The following is a 22,733-nucleotide window of genomic DNA, read 5'->3' on the forward strand; positions in this document are numbered from 1 at the left end:
AGCAAGCGGATGGGAGCTTCCATGTTAAAGCGAAATTCAAAGAATTGTTTTAATTAGTCTCCACAAAACTAAAAACAAAAAAAATCACAATTAAGAACTAGCCTGGAATTTTCAATCGCATTTAATGAAACATGTGCGAATAACACATTATATTCTGCTTTCCTCTGATAGGTTCACGTTGGGCTCTGATTTGAATGGCCACACCGTGGTGGCTGTGATTGGAGGAGAGGAGGAGCACTTTGAAGATTTCGGCGAGAGCAACAACACCTCAGATCTGCTGCTGGCCAATCAGGAGGAGGGAAGGGTGAGGCCAGACGGGGAGGGAGATGCAGAGCCACTCCCACACTCAGACAGCCCACTGCCCCACCCACTGATGCTGCTCTCTCCAAGGTAACACAACAAGCTTAACATGCTACACATACAAATGCTGGAATATTTAAAGCATTAAAACATTCTCTTGTTGCATACCTGTTGTATATCTTATAAACTCGATGTATAGAAAATAGTAAGTCATCATTTATCTTGAGTTAAAGGTTCTGTGAAATTAAAATAAAGTATTAAATGTTAGTATGTTAGTCTTAAGGACTATTTTATGAACTAGTTTACTACGAAACAGTGACAAAATTCATTTTTAGAAGATAAAACGAAAACGGATTTAAGATTTTTGTGATGTGACCTCATCACATCTTTTGACCAATTAAATGCTCTCCAGTATCTGACATGACCCACCCCCTTCAAAACGCTTCTTATTTATTGCGCTTGAGTTTAACCGCTCTCACTGGCAGAGCTGTGAGAAAAAACAAAACACTATTGGCTTTTTTTTTTTTAAAGGGGAGGAGCTACTCTGTCCCACCCTCTTTTCAAGTTTCAGTTGGGATTATGTCAAACATCGAATAACCTTTGATGTTTGACGTCACCTTTAAAGGGCACCTATGGTGAAAAATCTACTTTTCAAGCTGTTTGGACAGACATGTGTGATAATTTAGTGCAGGGGTCATCAATCTCGGTCCTGGAGGGCCGGTGTCCCTGCAGGATTTAGCTCCAACTTGCCTCAACACACCTGCCTGGATGTTTCAAGTATACCCAGTGAGACCTTGATTAGCTTGTCCAGGTGTGTTTGATTAGGGTTGGAGCTAAAATCTGCAGGACATCGGCCCTCCAGGAACAAGTTTGGTGACCACTGGTTTAGTGTATAGACCGTCATATTGGGGTGATATAAACACACTCAGTCTTTTTTTTTTTCAATTTATCAACATAAAAACGGTAGACCAAAGGAACGGTTTTGAGACCGTCTGCAACTTGACGTAGTAGTGCGGTCCCACCGCCCACCAATATTGATTGACAGGCTCTCATTACCCTCAGTTTGTTGTTTAACGTCTGTCATTTTCAGCGTGTGAGTCAAAGCGATGTCACCAAAGGAACACCCTTGCGCTATTTATAGATGTAAAGCTCATTGGGCTCAACACAAGATCAACATTCACCACATGATCGCTCTTATCTGCACCATTGTTTGTAACTTTAGGTGGGTTTGCAAACATGTGTACTTATCATTGCGTCTTTCTTAAACTTTAGCCGTTTGCATTTCCCGCAGCCACAGAAGCTCCCTGTCATTCTAACTAGGTGCAGCTGGAAAGTGCGAGCACGTTGCCTCACGTGCTTGTCCCTCCATTAGAAATAACAAACTTGCCTTTAGAAGGTTGCACACCATAAGCCCTGCTCGACGACATGCAGCGCCACGCAGTGCCATGCATTTCAGAATTTTAAACATAGGTTTCTATCAGAGTACACACATTAGCGCCTTAAGTTGGTGGCAGCCCGGAGTGCATAGCCACGACTCGGGACACTGTTCATATTTCAGCCGTCCGACAGAGCGCTCTCTGAATAGTTTTGTTTTAAATAACATGCGAATGTGCGTGTCTGGTGTGCCGTGTAACAGTTCTGAGCTGTACATCCAGTGTGTGACGCACTTTAGTGATAGCCTTAGTCAAAGTTAATTCAGTGTGCATGATTATTAGTCTTGGTGTACAAGCTCAGAACTTAAAACTAGCACACAGTTGGCTGTAAAACTATCCGAAGACACAAATGATTTTGTACTCTGTGCTTGGTCTGTGTCCGAGTCGTACATGCACGACTGAATGCTGATCCTCTCACTCATGCTGCTTCTCTCTGTCTGCCTGTCTGTTGCCATACACAAAGCGGGGAAGCTCTTGGCTCTGCCCCCTTGTTAAGTTTGGCGGGAAGTTGAAACTAATTTTCATGTGAAGCAACACGCCTCTAAAACAGCAAGCTGTGTACACGACCCCAACATGACACTTTTAACACATTATAATAAACAAATCTGAACTGTGTTTTGAACTGAACCTAAACTGGCACACTCAGAAGAACCATAATATTAATATTAAATAAAACAAAGAGGTAAAATAGGTGCCCTTTAAATATGGAAAGTATAAACCTAAGTGCTGTAAATGTATGCGTAGGCTGATCTGAAGGGACAGCTCGACTATACTCGCAAATAGAAATACACTCTATTTCTAGTTTCCATACAGAGAAAGTGAGTCGGTATTGTGTTTGCCAAAGTTCATGTGCATAATGAGACCTTGCAGAGCGACATCCTGACTACAGACCATGTCTCATTTTCAAACAGCATGCGTGATAGACACAACATAAGCCTTTCTATGAGAGTTTGTGTGTGTGTTGAGATCTCTGTTGGATGTGTCAGTGGTAAAGGCGGAAGCAGAGTGATGATATGCTGGGTGATTCATTATTTCTCTGGTGAACTATTAATATCCATGGGTAAAGGTTGAGGTTTGTGGTTATTGTTTTACTGGAGTGCTGGTGTTGTGAGGCATACTGTATGTCCTTCTGTACACACACTAGAGAAGAGAGCATGGAAGCACAATAAACACTCTCAGACCTGTTTAAGTAATAACACACACACTGCTCCTGCTGAGTTGGGGGCCATTCACACGGATTGTGTTTTTACGTATAAAAATGCAAGATGTAGCACTCTTGAATGTTTTTTTTTTTTTTTTTTTTTTTTTAAGTGCCACCACCACCGTGTTAACAAATAAAACAGTTGTCATGCCAATAGGGTATATGCCGAGCTAGTGCTGTTCCCATGCTGATACACTTCCGGTGACCTTTTATTGTGAACTTTTTCCCATTTTAATAGGTTCCTTATACAGCATCGATGTTGTAATGTCATTAAAATACATTCAGTTAAATGAACTGTAGCATTTATTTAGTTCCTCAAGCGTAAAACGAGACAAAAAGCCGTTTACTCGCACGCGCCCGTCAGAATCGGCAGGCTAACGCAGAAGCTCCATTGAATACACTGTGGTAAAATAAATGCTCATATTATAAAGATATGGCGGGGGAAAATGTAATTTAATGCAGTGCTTCTTGTACAATCTGAGACCCATTTTAAATCGGATATCACTCATCTAGTGGAGATCCCGGATTTTTAAAGAAAACAGACCTTAAACGCACCGGGTTTTGCCGGAAGCGCTTAACCCAGGTTACTGGCAAATTAAAAGTCCTATTAGCATGCTTCGGCATATACCCCATTTGCTACTGTAAACAGAAGCTTTCTACACTTTCCCCACCTCCAAGTTCCTCTGATTGGTCCACTGAGTTGGATATGTTTTAGTCTACATATTTTATGTGCATTTTGGACCATCACATAAATATAAATGCGTAATGTAAATCCCCCCCAAAATGTTAAATACGCATAAAAACTAGTGCACACAACTAAGTTGGATACATTTTTTATCTGCTAAAAAATGTGTTGGGCGACACAGTGGCTCAGTGGTTAGCACTGTTGCTTCACAGCAAGAAGGTCACTGGTTCAAGTCCCAGCTGGGTCAGTTTGCATGTTCTCCCCGCAAACTCTGAGAACTGCATTACTGCTTAAACTGACCCAAAATGTTTTGCGTTTTCTTGTAATGGATTGATTAATACTCATTAGACTCATTGTGCAAGGTTTGTTTACGTGAATTTTTTTTTGCATATGAATATAAAAAAACTCATATGAACATTTCGGACTTCAGACCTTTACGCACCATCATAACTCATGAGTAGGCCTACACGAAATCTGCGCGCACAGAAATCCACAGATTTTTAGCCCATCATTGATTGTTTATTTACTTGTGTAAATGTGTGTAAATTTATATTTATTCAGTTTTTAAATTATTTTCAGTAATATTATTGAGTAATATGAAAATATTTGTATGATTTATTTACAATAAAGTTTGTAAAGTAATATTTTCTGTCCTTTAGTAGATATATTATATGAGAGACTTGCTTTGTTTACTAAATAGAGTGGATCCAATTGAATTTGCATTTTAAACATTAAATAAACGTTAAAAATGTATTACATTTTAGTTCATATATTAAGTTATTTAGTTACGACACTCCCAAAATCTTTCCGCATAAATCCACAGATTTTTAACCAAAGTTCTAAATTAAAACAACTTTTCACCTCAATGAGGAATCTCTTCGCGATTTAGTCACGAGAGCTCTCGTAGCGCAAGATCTTGTCACATCCCTAATTATTATTATTTTATTATTATTATTATTATTATTATTATTATTATTAGCTATGTCTTCAGCGTCTTTGCTCCCAAAGGGCATATCATGCTGTTTGTTCATTGTGTTTCGTCTTCGTCTTCTGAAGTAATTTATTATATAGGAAAAAAGTGGTCACAGTGGCTTTTTCCATTTTTAAATTTGGCACAAGCTTATCGAGAAGTGACGATTAGGAAGCAAACAGTGCTTTACTTTCCAAAAGCATAATCCAGTTTAGTAGTGCCTAAGTTCCATCTATGGATGGAAACATACTAGCTATTGATGAGGCACACTGAAATATTTTATTTTAGTTTATTTGTTTACAGGGTCAATGCACATTAATAAACATTACTGTAAAATGTGCCAGAATTAGCCAAGAATGGCTATTTTTCATCCGTAGACCCCTTACAGAATGTTAAAAAGTCACACCTAAAATAGAAGCACAACATTAAACATTAAATACACTTTCATTTAAAAAATACAGTTAAAAAAGTAAAGAAAAGAAAAAAAGAAAAGAAAGGGAAAAAAAAGAAAAAAATGATGGCAGCAGAGGACAAAAAGCCAAAGACAACAGTACAAATGTGTCAAGAATACAGTACTAATGCTGACAATGCTGATTTGTCAATAACCAATTTTTAACATGAGACTGAAAAGAACGAAAAGTGCACGATCTTCTAATTGTTGGTGGGATGGAGTTCCATTCCCTAGCAGCTCTCACTGAAAATACAGATTGACTGAATTTACTTTTTTTGAGAGGAATAATGCAGTCCCCTCTGTCACCCCCTCTAGTAGTTCGGTGAGCAGACGTTCTAATATTTACAAACTGATTTAATGGTGAAGTCGGGTTATGTAAAGTCTTAAACATTAAACAGATATGTACATATATAATTAAGTTTTCCCAACTAAGCAGGTTGTATTTCTTTAATATTAAACAATGGTGATATTGAACTGATTTCTCATCAAGAGTTTTTATGGATTGTTTGTATAAAGATTCAAGTGGCTTCAGAGTAGTGATGCTGGCTTGGGACCAAGTGGTTGAACAATAAGTGATGTGAGAAATGATCATGGAGAGATAATAGATTAGGGCAGCCTCACATGACATCTGATCACGAATAAATCTAAAATTTGCTGAACTGAATCTGACCCGGTAACAAAACCTTTTTAACCTGAGACTGAAATGATAGTTTTGAATCTATTAAAACTCCAAGGTACTTGTACTCAGATACAACTTGTAGTCTTTCCCCTGATACAAATACATCTGGTACTACACTTAGCCTACCGTTCTTAGAAGAAAAGTTAAAAGTTGAAATTCTTTAAGGCCCCGTTTACACTAGTGCGTTTTAGTTTTAAAACGGCGTTGTAGAATGAAAACGATCCGCGTCCACACTCGCGTTTTACCCAGCGTTTCTGAACAGCTCTCCGTCCACACCAAAACGCTGAAAACGCACATCACGTGACCACACACACACTCTCGAGCAAGCGCTCCAGCATTTCTACCCAGATGAGAGCTCTGCTTGTCGGACTGCTCATCAAGCATCTCCCGCTGGATCTAATCTCACTATATTTGCTAAACGTGATATTTCATTCATGTTGTTGTCTTTATCTATTGACATAGGCCAATTCCCTGACTTTGGTCATTGGAATCTATTAAGTTACTTGTTCACGGGTAACTTGTTTTGCTTAAGCGCAAAGATAAGTTAATGATTAATCCAGGTACATTGACTGATCGCTTGCCTTTATTTCCCACAATGTATAAACTTATTGTATGTTATACTTTTATAATTATCGATTATTAAAACTGATATTTAGCAAAAGAGAGGGTGTGTTTCGTATTTTCACTGAAATTGAAAGGAGGCAGTTGTTATCGGCTCCGTTTTGTTATAAATATCCACACAGTGAAGATGACGCTCATATATGCAGCACGACGCCTCAACATTTCTGCTGTCTGTTAAGTTGCTAATATTAAAATGAAAATAGGCAGTTCCTTAAATCATGTTTACATTTCATTGTTGAGAAAGTGAAACAACGTAGCCAAGGTGATGTGAATGAAGTTATAAAGCACACTGTTCCCTTTGAAGATTTACCCGTGTCCTCTGTATGTTTTCCATATCAAACTGAGAAGGGGGAGACTGCAGCCTTGATCAAACTTGCGAAGTCTTAACTTACAAGAAGAGGATGCGAGACTGAACTGTGTGTGGGCTACTTAATATTGAGGAAAAGCCCCAATCAGATTTTCAATCAGGCGAACGTTTGACGAGGCGCCCCGCCTCCGTTTTCAGATGTCTCCGTCTTTCCCCATCCACACTGAGACGGAGCAGCAGCGTTTCAGAATGAAAACGGCCTCTCCAGCGTTTTCAAAAAGCTCCGTTTTCGGCGCTCGAGAACTCCGGCGTAGTGTGGACGGATGGCGTAACCGTAGCAAAACTTATGCGTTTTCAAACTAAAACGCACTAGTGTGAACGGGGCCTAAGTTGACGCGGCATCTTCACAACGCAGCACTCATCACACATGCCGTCAAGCTCATTTACCTAGAAAACAATGGAAAAATTGTGCATTGGAATTGAAAGTGTGAATGAGCGCTTGTGCCTCCTGCACTGTAGTGTTCACTCTGTAGATCCTCCTCTGCCCTTCACCTGCTCAAATCAATGTTCCCTGTTCTCTCCCTCTGCTCATCCCCGATTTAACACACACTCACACCTCCTCATTTCTCTGTTGATTTCCCTTCTCTCCTGCTTCGTTTCTCCTCAACTTAATGCTCACTCTAAACTTTCCCCTGCTTTCACTTCATTACTCCTCTCTGCTCATTTCTTTTCATTTATTCTGCTGTACATTCTTCATCTCTTTATTTCCTGTCATCATATTCTTCTCCTCCTTCATTTCTTCTCGCATTTCCTTGTTTCTCCATCACTTGTGCTTTCCTCCTCATTCCTCTTTTGTTCTCCTCCTGTGGTCTCCTCAGCCCCAGCTCTTTTCCCGCTAGCTTCCAGAATTTCCTTCAGTCGGAGGCGCTGGAGTTTTTCTGCACTCACTGTCATAAGCAGATAAGTCGTCTGGAGGATCTGTCCACGCGACTGCAGCTGCTAGAGATGAATAGGTAACGCGCTCGCAGCATGTGCACGCCTCCCTGTGTGTGTGTGAAGTTTGAGCACTGTCACAAACACACACTCATTGTCTGATTGTTAGTGTGTGTGCGCTTTAGTATCACGCAGATTTCTGTGCAGTGTCACATGACTCATGTTGGTTTCAGTTTCAGGGTGTGTTTTCTGTAGGTGAAGTGTCTGTGGTGATTATAGATGCTCTGCTGTAGACGCTGTGCTGTGCTGTGTTGTGTTCTGTGTGTGTTTGATGCATGCACAAGTGTTTTTGATTTATATATTGTTAAAGTCAAAATGATTAACCCTCCTATGAATTAATTTTATTCCTTTTTCAAACATTTTCCAAGTATTTCCTATAATATTTCTTTTTTTTCTGAGAAAAGTCTCATTTCTTTAAGTTTGGCTGTAATAAAAGCTGTTTTTTAAAAACAATTTTAAGGTCAATATTATTAGCTCCCTTAAGAAATATATATTTTTTATATTATCTGCAGAACAAACCCCATAAGATATCATAAGAAAGCTTCTTAAAGAGACTACAAGACTAGACTAGTTTCTATATAATCAGTGTTTACTATGCTTTCATTGTATAGACCAGGGTTTTCCCAACCCTGTTCCTTAAGGCACACCAACAGCACACATTTTTAACCTCTTCCTGATCAAACACACCTAAATCAGGTCATCTGTACATTAGAAGAGACTCTGAAGCCTGAAGTTAATGGGTCAGAAAGGGGAGACATCAAAAATATGTACTGTTGTTGTGCCTCTAGGAATAGGGTTGGGAAACACTGGTGTAGACAAAACTAGCAATATACACTCATCGGACACTTTATTAGGTACACCTTTCCAACAGCTTCTTAACGCAAATTACTAATCAGCCAATCACGTGGCAGCAACTCAATGCATTTAGGCATGTAGACATGGTCAAGATGATCTGCTGCAGTTCAAACCGAGCATCAGAATGAGGCAGAAAGAGGATTTAAGTGACTTTGAACGTGGCATGGTTGTTGGTGCAAGATGGGCTGGTCTGAGTATTTCAGAAACTGCTGATCTACTGGGATTTTCACGCACAACCATCTCTAGGGTTTACAGAGAATGGCCTGAAAAAGAGAAAATATTCAGTGAGCGGCAGTTCTGTGGGCGCAAATGCCTTGTTGATGTCAAAGGAGAATGGCCAGACTGGTTCCAGCTGATAGAAAGGCAACAGCAGCTCAAATAAACACTAGAGTAAAGCAAACCGATAGAATAAACCGAGTAGAGCATCTCTGAACGCACAACACGTCCAACCTTAAGGCGGATGGGCTACAGCAGCACTGGGTGCAACTCCTGTCAGCTAAGAACAGGAAACTGAGGCTACAATTCACACAGCCTCACCAAAACTGGACAAAAGAAGATTGGAGAAAAGTTGCCTGCTCTGATGAGCCTTGATTTCTGCTGACATTCGGATGGTCGGGTAAGAATTTGGCGTCAACAACATGAAAGCATGGATCGATCCTGCCTTGTATCAACGCTCCAGGCTGGTGGTGGTCGTGTAATTGTGTGGGGGATATTTTCTTGGCACACTTTGGGTCCATTAGTACCAATTGAGCATCATGTCAACGCCACAGCCAACCTGAGTATTGTTGCTGACCATGTCCATCTCTTTATGACCACAGTGTGTCCATCTTCTGATGGCTACTTCCAGCAGGATGACGCTCCATATCATAAAAGTGTGAATCATCTCAGACTGGTTTCTTGATCATGACCATGAGTTCACTGTACTCAAATTGCCTCCACAGTCACCAGAGCTCAATCCAATAGAGCACCTTTGGGATGTGGTGGAACGGGAGATTCACATCATGGATGTGCAGCCAACAAATCTGAATCTAAGATTTGAATCTATGCCACAAAGGATTTAGGCAGCTCTTAAGGCAAAAGGGGCTCCAACCTGGTACTAGTAAGGTGTACCTAATAAAGTGGCTGCTGAGTGTGTGTGTGTGTGTGTGTGTGTGTGTGTGTTTTTATATCATACTGGTTTATAATGTATTGGGTAAGCTACCTTTTAAGAAGTATCTAAAAAAAGTTAATAGAATAGGTTTTGTATTGTTCTAATTTCTAAAACCAAATTCAATAAGACTATATTGACGACTAAGGTAATGTTTGTGTTTTGGTTAAGAGTTCATGGAAACTCCTGTACTTTAAGCAGCAGTGGGAACTCTGATGTCTGTGAAAACAACAGACAAAGCATTTTCTCCACCTTCAGTCTTTCAGGAACAGAATCTCCTTTCACGCATATACGTTACACCTCTGTAAGAGCATGTGTGTGTGTGTTTGTTTCCGTGTGCTGTGAGGTCATTAGCATTGAAAGAATAGCATTGATGCTGCCTTCGACCTGCTGAAAGAGCTGACGGATCCTCAAACCTGGCTGTTTTTTGACCTGTGCTTTACAGGTCACGGATGGAAAGAGTTTTTTCTTCTTTTTCAGTCTCTTCCTGTGACTCATTTCCTGTTTGTTCTCTCTTTTATAGCTCCAGCAAGAGGCTGTCCAGTAAGAAAGCTGCAAGGTGAGATCCTCCCTCCAAACACAGCAGACGTCAGCCTTAAATTGTTCTCCCAAAAAAATGATATCATGTAGAACATTAAAGAACATGAAACTGGGGTCATGGTGATTCATATGAAGTCATCCATCTGATAGTCAGAAAAAAATACATTATTATTCATTCATTCATTTTCTTGTCGGCTTAGTTCCTTTATTAATCCGAGGTCGCCACAGCGAAATGAACCACCAACTTTTCCAGCAAGTTTTTTACACAGCGGATGCCCTTCCAGCCGCAACCCATCTCTGGGAAACATCCACACACAAACACACACACACACACACACACACACACACACACACACACACACACACACACACACACACACACACACTACGGACAATTTAGCCCACCCAATTCACCTGTACCGCATGTCTTTGGACTGTGGGGGAAACCGGAGCACCCAGAGGAAACCCACACAAATGCAGGGAGAACATGCAAACTCCACACAGAAATGCCAACTGGCCCAGCTGAGGCTTGAACCAGCGACCTTCTTGCTGTGAGGCGCAAGCGCTACCCACCGTGCTGCCTCTGATGTTAGAATAGTCACCCTGGTAACATAACATGATTAATCAATACATAATATATACAATGGGCGCAGTAGGTAGTGCTGTCACCTTACAGCAAGAAGGTCGCTGGTTCGAGCCTCGGCTCAGTTGGCGTTTCTGTATGAAGTTTGCAAGTTCTCCCCGAAGACATGTGGTACAGGTGAATTGGGCAGGCTAAATTGTCCGTAGTGTATGAGTGTATGTGAATGTGTGTGTGGATGTTTCCCATAGATGGGTTGCGGCTGGAAGGACATCCTCTGCGTAAAAACGTCCTAGATATGTTGTAAACTAATTAAATTGGCTGTAGTGTATGATTCTGAGTATGAATGCAAGTGTGTATGGGTGTTTCCCAGTACTGGATTGTGGCTGTAATAGCATTCGCTGCCTAAAACATATGCCGAAATAGTTGACGGTTCATTCCGCTGTGACGACCCCTGAAAAATAAGCGACTAAGCCGAAAAAAAAAAAGAATGAATCTGGAGTGCAAGCTGTCAGAACTGTTTGCTGTAATGTAGGTAACAGTAATGTAGGTAAAAATGTTGCTTGTGCAAAAGCTGGAAAAACGAGACTGGACTAGCATGAATATTCAATTACACGTCAGCAGGGAATGTTTTGATACGTTTGAGTTTGCTTAAACAATGTTTGTGTGTGTGTTTTAGACACTTACAGCAGTCCAACAACCTGGATGTCATGGGAGATCTGACTCAAGACATTTTGGACCTGGCCGATCGTGACATCACAGACAAGGTTTGTGAATAACAGTGTTTTATCACCTGATTAGCTGAAAAACAAAACATTCTGAAAGTGATTCCACTGATAACGTTTCTCTACATTTTTATTCTTTATAAATGTGATCCGATCTCTGCTGTTGATTTACATGCAGAACTATTTTTACATAAAAAAATGCACTTAATAGCATTTACAATAGCATTCTCTAATTCAGGGGTTCCCAAACTTTTCAGCCCGCGACCCCCAAAATAACAATGCCAGTGACTCTCGACCCCCAATATCCTCTGAGGTGGTTATAAATACAGAAACCTTGCATGCAATGACGCAGACGCACCAATTAAATTTGTGTCAGTGCTTTAAATGTGCCAGAAAGTATAACCTGATGTTATAAAATCAAAATGCATCTGACGCTATTGCTGCCTTTAATATAATGTAATTACCCCAGGGGTCGCAATCCAATAGAACTAGTAACTATAAGCTACTATAGTAACTATATAGTATATAGTAACTATAAACGACTATTTTTATTTTCAGTATAGTTATGGATAAAATATGTTAATTCTTATGGTTTAATAAAAATAAATAGATTTTTGGAAATCACCAGGCGACCCCCCTTCATTGCCCTGCGACCCCTCGGGGGGTCCCGACCCCCACTTTGTGAACCACTGCTCTAATTCATCAAAAAGTGGTAAATACATTTTTTACCTGCTGTTTCTGTTATTTTTATCTATATTTATTATAATTTAACTTTCTGTTGGGTGGATCTCAGACTTTTATTTTATATACAAGGTTAATAGCTGGCAGAAAGTTCTCACATGGTCGCTCACTGAAGCTAAGCAGGCCTGCGCCCGGTCAACAACCGGATGGGAGACCACATAGAAAAGCTAGGTTGCTGCCGGAAGTTAGCGAGACCAACAGGGGGCGCTCAATCTGCGGTCTGTGGGGGTCCTAACACCCCAGTATAGTGAAGGGGACTCTATACTGCTCAGTGAGCACCGTCTTTCGGATTAGACGTTAAACCTGACTGTCTTTGGTCCCTAGGATGTCTTTCGAAAAAGAGTAGGGGTTTAACCCTGGCATTCTGGCCAAATTTGCCCACTGGCCTCTGTACATCATAGCCTCCCAACCACCCCAAAATCATAATTAGGGTCATCACTCTGTCTACTCACCACCAATCAGCTGGTGTGTGTGTGTGTAGTGCGGTCTGGCACAAAATGGCTGCCATCACGTAATCCAGGTTGATGGATGAGGAGATCCCTTCTATGTGTAAAGTGCTTTGAGTGTCCAGAAAATCGCTATATAAATGTAAAGAATTATTATATAGTTTAACACCTAAAAAGTGGTAAATGGAGTAACTCTGTGGTAAAAACATGCAGCATTCAGTATTTTTAAAACATTGTCTTTATTGCCATTAGGGGTGTCACGATTTCGATTTTTAATCGAAATCGATCAAAATTTATGCTCAATTTCGATTATCGAATAAAAAAATAGAATCGTCGATGCTGCCACGCCCCCATGTCATGTCAGCTTGGCTTGCCAAGCGGGAAAAAAACAGGCTTGTTGAAGTGCTTGTTAAACTGCAGAAGCAGGAGACCCGTCGAGAGAACTTAAACAACTTGTTGGTTGTGCGTCTTTTTTACCGACGCCATTATAACGACACAGATCACTGCCTATTCACGAGTCCCGCAGAAAAAGTGATTGACAGGTGGTAATTATGTGTGTATCTTGCCTTTATTCATTTACTGTATGATTTGTTTATGGGTAAAACAAAGACCATGCATTATCGAAAATCGAATCGAATCGTGCCTTTAGAATCGAAAATGTAATCGAATCGAGGATTTGGAGGATCGTGACACCCTTAATTGCCATATCTATAGTTATCATGGTAACTCTTTGGTTTTGGTCACAATTCACAGTAATTACAAACCACTAACGGACACTACTAGCTTAATAAGCTTAATTAATAGTTTTGGTTTTGGGTAGAAGTTGGGTTTAGGTTTTGGGTAGGGATAAGGATGCAGAATAAGATACTACTGAACAGTTCATATCTCAATAATAGGCAGGTTATAAGTAGGGCAAGGTAGCCTCTGCTGACATTTTTTGCTATTTTTGAAGGATTTTGAGAGTATTTCAACTAAAAACTTAAGACATAAAATAAAAAATAATACCTTTTTAACTTTTATATATATATATATATATATATATATATATATATGTATATATGTATACCCACACATAGTTGAAGTCAGAATTATTAGCCCCTATTTTATTTTTTTAATTTTTTTTAATATTTCCCAACTGATGTTTACCAGAGCAAGGACATTTTCACAGTATGTATGATAATATTTTTTCTTCTGGAGAAAGTCTTATTTATTTTATTTCGGCTAGAATAAAAGCAATTTTTTATTTTTTTTAAATCATTTTAAGGTCAACATTATTAGCCTCTTTAAGCTATATTTATTTTCGATAGTCTACAGAACAAACCATCGTTATATAATAACTTGCCTAATTACCCTAACCTGCCTAGTTAACCTAATTAACCTAGTTAAGCCTTTAAATGTCACTTTAAGTTGTATAGAAAATATTATTTACTGTCGTCATGACAAAGATAAAATAAATCTGTTATTAGAAATGAGTTATTAAAACTATTATGTTTAGAAATGTGTTGAAAAAAATAAACTCTGTTAAACAGAAATTGGGGAAAAAAATAAACGGGGCTAATAATTCAGGGGGGGCTAATAATTCTGACTTCAACAGTGTATATATATATATATATATATATATTTACACACATTTACACAAGTAAATAAATGGACTTAATGATAGGCTACAATCTGTGGATTTCTGCATGCGGAGATTTAGTGTGGGTCTAGCTTATAGTTAATACCATGAATTGTGACCTAAAGTGTCAGTGAAAATTTTTACTTGTAGCTTCATTAATGTGGCTTTAGTTTACTGTGTATTCAAATGGAAAACCAAAAATAGTAACATTACCATGAAGCAATATGCAAAGTGAAATGGAAAAACAGGTAGTTGTGATTTGCATGCTGAACATTGGCCTGCGTTTCAGGTGTTGCTGCTGGAGAAGCGCGTATGTGAGCTGGAGAAGGACTCGCTGGAGAGTGAAGAGCAACATGCACGCTTGCGCCAGGAAAACCTCACTCTCGTGCATCGCGCAAACGCTCTGGAGGAGCAGCTGAAGGAGCAGGAGCTGCGCACCGAGGAGGACTTACTCGCTCAAACCCGAAAACACAGAGATGCACTTAACAAACTCCAGCGGGAGAGAGATCTGGAGATCGAGAACCTCCAGGCCAGGTGAGTGCGGAGGGAGAACATCATATATACAGTGGGAGAAATAAGTATTGAACACGTCATGTTTTTTTCCTGGGAATTATATTTCTAAAGGAGCTGTTGACATGGAATTGAACCAGATTTTGGTAAAAAACCAAACAGTACAAACATAAAAATAACAAAACAAAATCTGTAAAATTAATTCTGTGGAAAAACAATGAGATGACACAGAGAATGTGCTGAACTAGTAAAACGTCTTTAATACTTTATATAAAAGACTTTTTTTGGTGCTGGCAGCTTAAATACACCTCTCATATGGAGAATGAAGTCACATGCATTGCTCACGTGTGAGTTTAGACTTCACAGGGTCTTAAAAAGTCTTAAAATAACTTAAATCTCAAAATCCAAGTTTTAGGCCTTAAAAAGCCTGAAATACTGTGTTGTAGGCCTTAATTTTTTTTAAACAGGTCTTAATTTTTTTTGTTCATGTATTGAAACCAAATCTGGCCAAAATCCATACAATCATCCACAATCCATCTCAATAAACTTTTCAAATTCTTTTTTAAAAAGGTCATTTTCAACTCTATTTATCTTAATACTTTAATTATTTTCCTCACAATAACAATTGTTTAAAGGTTCTCCATGTATTTACTGCTGGGCACACTGACCTTTACAGATTGTTGTGCATAAATTTAGTTTATTATAGTTTTAAAACTTTCAAAACATTCGTTCCTTTTTTTATTTTATTTTAAAGAAAGTGTATGTTGTAAAAAAGAAAGTGTATTGATACAACTAGAGCTTGCTTGTTTTTACACAATATTTAAAATATTGGGCTAAAAAATAAAATGTAAAAAAATTATATATATATATATATATATATATATATATATATATATATATATATATATATATATATATATATATATATATTAATATTAATGTATTATTGTATTATTAAATAAATTAAATTATAATTTTTTTGGATAGGGAAAATAATTTTCCATCTCGGCCATTTGAAAAATTCCCTAGCCTTTAACCCTTTATAGGTCTAAAATTCCATTCATAATGGGCCTAAAAATGTCTTAAAGTCTTAAATTTAACATGGTGAAAGCTGAAGAAACCCTGCTTCAACAGAGTGTAAACATCTTGATGATTTTGTGGGTCTCGTCTTGGCATTGGTCGGCATAAGATTCTGATGGTATGATTACCTTATATATCACAAATATGAGCGACTGAGCCACAGCGCCGCCTATTTTTGCACATTGATTGCTATATATATATATATATATATTTTTTTTTTAATATAGTTTATAATATAGTTATAGTTTTCTTCTGGAGATAATTTTCCCCTAATAAACCAGATTAAATAGTCTTAAGACGCATAAAAAACAAACACATTTTTTTACATAATCATAGGAACGGTATAACAAAAAATCTTTGCGGTTTTAAAATCTAGACTTTTCCAAACCACGGTAAACCTTGAAACCGGTTATCGTCCCATGCCTAGTCTTGTCTATCAAATCTGAGCTTTATTTTGTATTTTCTATTGGATTCGGTTCAGGTGATCGGCTGGGCCATTCCACAGCTTGATTTTCTTTTTCTGAAAGCATTTGAAAGTTTCCTTGGCTGCGTTTTGGATCATTGTCTTGCTAAAATGTCCACCCTGGCTTCATCATCATCATCATCCTGCTAATGTAGATGTTGGACTGAAGCATCTGATATTCATTTACACTGATGAAGGGCAGAGAGTTGCTGAAGAACTACTGAGAGATTTCAGATGCTGTCTGGGCATTCACTGCCTGTCTACAGCTCCCTTTCTTCATGTGTTCAATACTTTTTCCCTGTGCCATTTCATTTTATTACACTTAATTTCTTTTGTTAACTAATTAGATTCGTTTTCTTTGCATATTTGGATTTTTTTTTTGGTTGTTACCAACATCTGTTGAAAATTTCAAGTCAACTGCTTCTTTAGATATGTTTTCTGAAGTAAATGGTGATGTGTTCAATACTTTTTTCCCTGCTGTATTGTCATATCATGGTAGAAGCAGCGCTGTTTAATCAGACCAAATACATTGTAGACTACAATAATAATGCGCCTCCGTTCAGTCTAATAAAACACACAACATGTTAAAGCCTCCCTGCTGTTTCCCTGAATTCTATATAACCAATCCGGAAATGGAGAAATGAATGTTAAATCAGTACAGTTTGCAACAGCAATATTTAATAAAAACAACTCGAAATGTTTTGATTGCAAACATATTTCTATGATGAATGAAGCAGAGACGTGTCTGTTGGAGTGCTGTGTCTGAGTCACGAGTCTCGCTCTGCATAATGTTAAACACAGTTGGCGAGGTGTGATTTTTAGGAAACAGCCCTCCAGAGGCAGTCATTAAGCTCAGGTAACGTCTCTTCAGGGTCTTATTATAGCCCGGAAATATGAAGCCATTACGAAGACGCAGGTGCATCATATGCAGCAAACACTGTGTCTCGGTCACATATTCAGCATGATTATAGTGTCCTTCAAACATTGTTGTGTTCCTTTAGCATACAATGTTACATGAGCAGAAAAAGGATTAAAAATGAAGTCAATCCATCATAATGTGCCATCTATACACGCCATTTTACTAGCCAGGATTTCTATATTTGGCCTTGTTTGAATGACTAGAAGACCAAATACGGGAAAATACCTTTAAAGGATTATAGCGGAATACAACTTTAAAACATGGGAAATCCCAGAAAAAAACGGAAGGGTTAACAGGTATGGACTGCTCAGTGCGAACAGATATTTTTGTGCAAAATGGATGTATTATGAGTTTGCATGTTCTCCCTGTGTTGGCGTGAGTTTCCTCCAGGTGCTCAGATTTCCCCCACAGTCCAAAGACATGCACTATAGGTGAAGTGTATAAACTTTGCAGCTGGAAGGGCATCCGCTGCGTAAAACAGATGCTGGATAAATTGGCGGTACATTCCACTGTTGTGACCCCTGTTGCAGGATATATATATATATATATATGCCTCACAGCATAAAGGTTGCTGGTTCGCTATAGGTGAATTGGATAAACTAAATTGTCCGTAGTGTATAAGTGTGTTTGTGAGAGACTGTGAGTGTGTATGGGTGTTTTCCAGTTCTGGGTTGCGGCTGGAAGGGCATCCGCTGCCTAAACATATGCTGGAATAGTTGGTGGTTCATTCCTCTGTGGTGACCTCTAAAATAGAGGCTAAACCAGAGGAAAATGAATATATGAATGAATCAATCAACAGATTGAAGAGAGCTTTAACATTGTGGGGTTGTGTCCAGCTCTACTGTGTGTGTTTATAATGTGCTGCCATCTAGTGGAGACCTGCAGAAATATTATTATACTTTTCAAAGCTTGTCTGAGATGACTTGGCTGAGGGTTTAATGTAATGCGGCTGTGTTAACAGAGACTATTGCTTTCTCTCCGCCAATGTTGTGTTCAACTGTTTTCTTTAGTGAACTCTGCCCAAAAAGAAAACATCATTGTGTGTTTGCGTGTGTGTGTGTGTGCCCGCATGTTCTCAGGTTGCATCAGTTGGATGAGGAGAACAGCGAGCTGAGGTCATGTGTTCCCTGTCTGAGGGCCAACATCGAGAGACTGGAAGAGGTACGCAACACACACACACACACACACACACACACACACACACACACACACACACACACACACACACACACACACACACACACAAAATACACATACACACAAAATACACACACTTAACAAACATACACACATGAAATTAACTTACACACAAAATACACACACGCAACACAAGATACATACATGCGAAATACACATACATACAAAATACACACACACACACACACACACACACAAAATACACATACACACAAAATACACACACGCAACAAACACATACACACACGAAATACACATACACTCAAAATACACACTCACACACGAAACGCTACACACACACATATACACACAAAATACACATACACAAAATATACACACGCAACACAACATACACATACACACAAAATACACACACACACACGTGACATGAAATACACATAAACACAAAATACACACACATACGCAACACACACACACAAGATACACATACACACAAAATACACACGCAACACACATACATGCAAAACAGATACACTCACAATATGCACACATTCACACATGTGTATGCGTGTGCACATGTGTGAGTGTGTGCGTATTGCTTGTGTATCTGTATTGTGTGTATATGTACTGGAAAACACCCATACACGCACACACAAACACACACACTCACTTACACACACACTGTATACACACACACACACACATACACAATAATCCCTTACACACACAAAACATTCACACTTACACACACACAATACACTCACTCTGAGACATATTTACTCACACACACACAAAATGCTCACTCACATAAACACACACACAATACTCATAAACTCACTCACACAAACAATACTCACTCATACACACACACACAATACTCACTCACATATGCAATACACACACAGAATACTCCCTCACACACAATACACACTCTCACACTCTCTCAGAGACACACCACAATTTTGTTTTTGTGAATTGTGGGGACATTCCATAGGTTTCCATTGTTTTTGTACTGCTCAAGCTTTATTTTCTATGGCCCGATAGCTCAACCCTACACCTTACACAACCCTTACAGGAAACTGCATTTTTATTTATTTTAAAGAGATTTCTCTTTTTTACAGTTTTGAATATTTTCTTTGTTTCAGGAAAAGAGGAAGCTTCAGGACGAGGCAGACGACATCACACAGCGCCTAAATGAAGAAAGCGAATCACGCAGGAAAATGTCCGACAAGCTGAGCCATGAACGACACACCAACCAGAAGGAGAAAGAGTGCACTCAGGGGGTGAGAGAGAGGCCTTGTGTTTGTCTTTATAGGTGGAGTAGTGTGTGTGTGCTCCTCTGTCTGTCTATCTATCTATCTATCTATCTATCTATCTATCTATCTATCTATCTATCTATCTATCTATCTATCTATCTATCTATCTATCTATCTATCTATCTATCTATCTATCTATCTATCTATCTATCTATCTATCTATCTATCTATCTATCTATCTATCTATCTATCTATCTATCTATCTATCTATCTATCTATCTATCTATCTATCTATCTATCTATCTATCTATCTATCTATCTATCTATCTATCCAGCGCTTCACTTGTTTTTATGTTACAGCCTTATTCCAAAATGGATTAAATTCATTTATTTCCTCAACATTCTCCACACAATCCCCCATAATGACAATGTGAAAAAAGAGTTTTTGAAATTGTTGCAAATGTATTTAAAAAAAACCTGAGAAATCGCATGTACATCAGTCTTCACAGCCTTTGCTCAATGCTTTGCTGATGCACCTTTGACAGCAATTAGAGCCTCAAGTCTTTTTCAATATGATGCCACATGCTTGACACACCTACCTTTAGGAATTTTTGCCCATTCCTCTTTGCAGTACCTCTCAAGCTCTATCAGGTTGGATGGAAAGTGAGGGTGTTTCAGATATGTCCAGAGATGTTCAATAGGATTTAGGTCTGGGCTCTGGCTGGGCCACTCAAGGACATTCACCGAGTTGTTGTGAAGCCACTCCATTGATATTTTGGCAGTGTGCTTTTGGAAGATGAACAGTCAGCCCAGTCTGAGGTCAAGAGCACTCTGATGCAGGTTTTTATTCAGGATGTCTTTATACGTTCATTCATCTTTCCCTCTATCCTGACTAGTCTTCCAGTTCCTGCTGCTGAAAAACATCCCCACAGCATGATGCTGCCACCACCATGCTTCACTGTAGAGATGGTATAAGCCTGGTGATGAGCGCTGCCTGGTTTTTTCAACACGTAACGCCTGCCATTCACTCCAAAGAGTTCAATTTTAGTCTCATCAGACCAAAGACTTTAGTTTCTTATGGTCTGAGAGTCCTTCAGATGCCTTTTTGTTGGATTGCTGCACAGATGGTTGTCCTTCAGTAAGGTTCTCCTCTCTCCACAGAAGAATGCTGTAGCTCAGACAGAGTGACCATCGGGTTATTGATTACCGCCCTGACTAAGGCCCTTCTCTCCTGATCACTCAGCTTAGATAGCCGGCCAGCTCTGGGAAGAGTTCTAGTGGTTCCAAACATCTTCCACTTACGGATGATGGAGGCCTTGTGCCTCCAGACAATCCTGTCTTGGAGGTCTACTGGCAATTCCTTTGTCTTCATGCTTGGTTTGTGCTCTGACATGCACTGTCAACCCTGGGACCTTATGTAGACAGGTGTATGCCTTTTCAAATCATGTCCAATCAACTGAATTTACCACAGGTGAACTCCAATGAAGCTGAATCTGTCTGTCTGTCTGTCTGTCTGTCTATCTATCTATCTGTCTATCTGTATTTATCTGTCTAGCTGCCCAACCGTTTGTCCATCCATCCATCCATTTATCTATCTATCCTTCTCTTTGTGTCTGTCTGTCTGTCTGTCTGTCTATCTATCATGTTTTAGATCCACATCAGCATCATTGGCTATATACAGTACATTGGGAACATTGCTAATGAATATTCTGTTTATTTCCCCCCCCTACTGTTTCTTATCGAAGACACATTATACAAAAACATCCAGATAACAACACCACAGAAAAAAAGGCATATTAGCTATTTCAATATGTTCAATATGGTCATTGATAAATATTGTCAAAGTCCTTCAGCAGGCAACTTTTAAAAAATTTCCCTCAACATATTTACTGAATTAAAACAATGTCTGCTTTATACTCAAACTATTCTTACACAACTCACAAATTGGTTTCTTTTCCCCCTTCAATAAATATGGGTAGTGTGTGAATCTATAGACTGTTTTGAGAAATGTAAACAAAAACAATGGGCCTAATGTATTTTCTGTTCAACTCTTTTAATTTTTATAGCTTCTGAGAAAACTAAAATGATATCACATATTGGTAAATAGGGTTATGATGTTATAAATTGAGGATTGAATTGCCTCTTGTTACGGTTATGAAGTAATTTCACAACAAGCAGGAACTGTTTGAAAGGCAATGACATCACCACATTGATATATGTATGTGTGTGAGCCAATTTTACACCTCGTATGTGCAACCTGGTCATGTCTATTTTCAAAATGGTAATTATTTCTTTCATTTACGTAATGGATTCACTTCATACAATTTGTTGTTTGTACATTCGTCCATTTCCCGTTAATGCACAGATTCAAAAAGGGTTTTGTGTTGCTCTGCTAATGACTGCTCTCTCTCTCTCTCTCTCTCTCTCTCTCTCTGTCTCTCTCTCTCTCTCTGTGTAGTTGATAGAGGACTTGAGAAAGCAGCTGGAACACCTGCAGCTGTTCAAGTTGGAGACTGAAGCGAGAAGAGGCCGATCTTCCAGCAACGGCCTGCAAGAATACAACACACACATGAGAGAGAACGAACTGGAGCAGGAGATACGCAGACTCAAACAGGTCAAAACACACCTTTCAGTGCTCATCCTAGACTTAGGCCCTGTTTACACTAATATGTTTCAGTTTTAAAACGCATACATTTTGCTATCATTACGCCTTCCGTCCACACTACCCCGGAGTATTCAAGCCCTGAAAACGGAGAATGGTTGCCGAGCTTCTGACATTCCTGTTATCCTTTTCCTCAATAACAAGTACACAAATTCAGTCCTGCATCCTTTTCATCTAAGTTTAGACTTCACAGGTTTGATATGGATAACAAAGTACCAAGGACACGTCAACAGTGTTTCTTATAACCTCACTCACATCACTTTGGCTATGTTGTTTCATTTTCTTAACAATAAAATGAAAACATATGAGAAACTGCTTCATTTTAATTTTTATACTAACAGCTTAACAAACACCAAAACTGTTGAGGCATTGTGTAGTTACATATTTATATGA

At 39.0% G+C, this 22,733-nt stretch overlaps 1 protein-coding gene and 1 long non-coding RNA gene across 2 annotated transcripts in view; both read left to right on the forward strand.

Annotated features, from left to right (window-relative positions):
* rab11fip3 (RAB11 family interacting protein 3 (class II)) overlaps positions 1–22,733 on the forward strand; it is a 76,358-nt gene that overhangs the window by 44,802 nt on the left and 8,823 nt on the right. The window contains 7 exon segments of the mRNA NM_001328521.2: positions 172–390; positions 10,166–10,201; positions 11,442–11,529; positions 14,582–14,826; positions 18,344–18,425; positions 19,568–19,705; positions 22,137–22,292. Coding sequence (NP_001315450.2) covers positions 172–390; positions 10,166–10,201; positions 11,442–11,529; positions 14,582–14,826; positions 18,344–18,425; positions 19,568–19,705; positions 22,137–22,292 — 964 coding nt within the window.
* On the forward strand, positions 2,908–5,081 carry LOC141380763 (uncharacterized). Its single transcript, XR_015525410.1, has 2 exons — positions 2,908–3,696; positions 3,742–5,081. It is a non-coding gene; the product is annotated as an uncharacterized LOC141380763 (long non-coding RNA).

Source organism: Danio rerio, chromosome 24, assembly GCF_052040795.2.
Source record: "Danio rerio strain M-AB ecotype USA chromosome 24, GRCz13ab, whole genome shotgun sequence".
Classification (NCBI taxonomy): domain Eukaryota; kingdom Metazoa; phylum Chordata; class Actinopteri; order Cypriniformes; family Danionidae; genus Danio; species Danio rerio.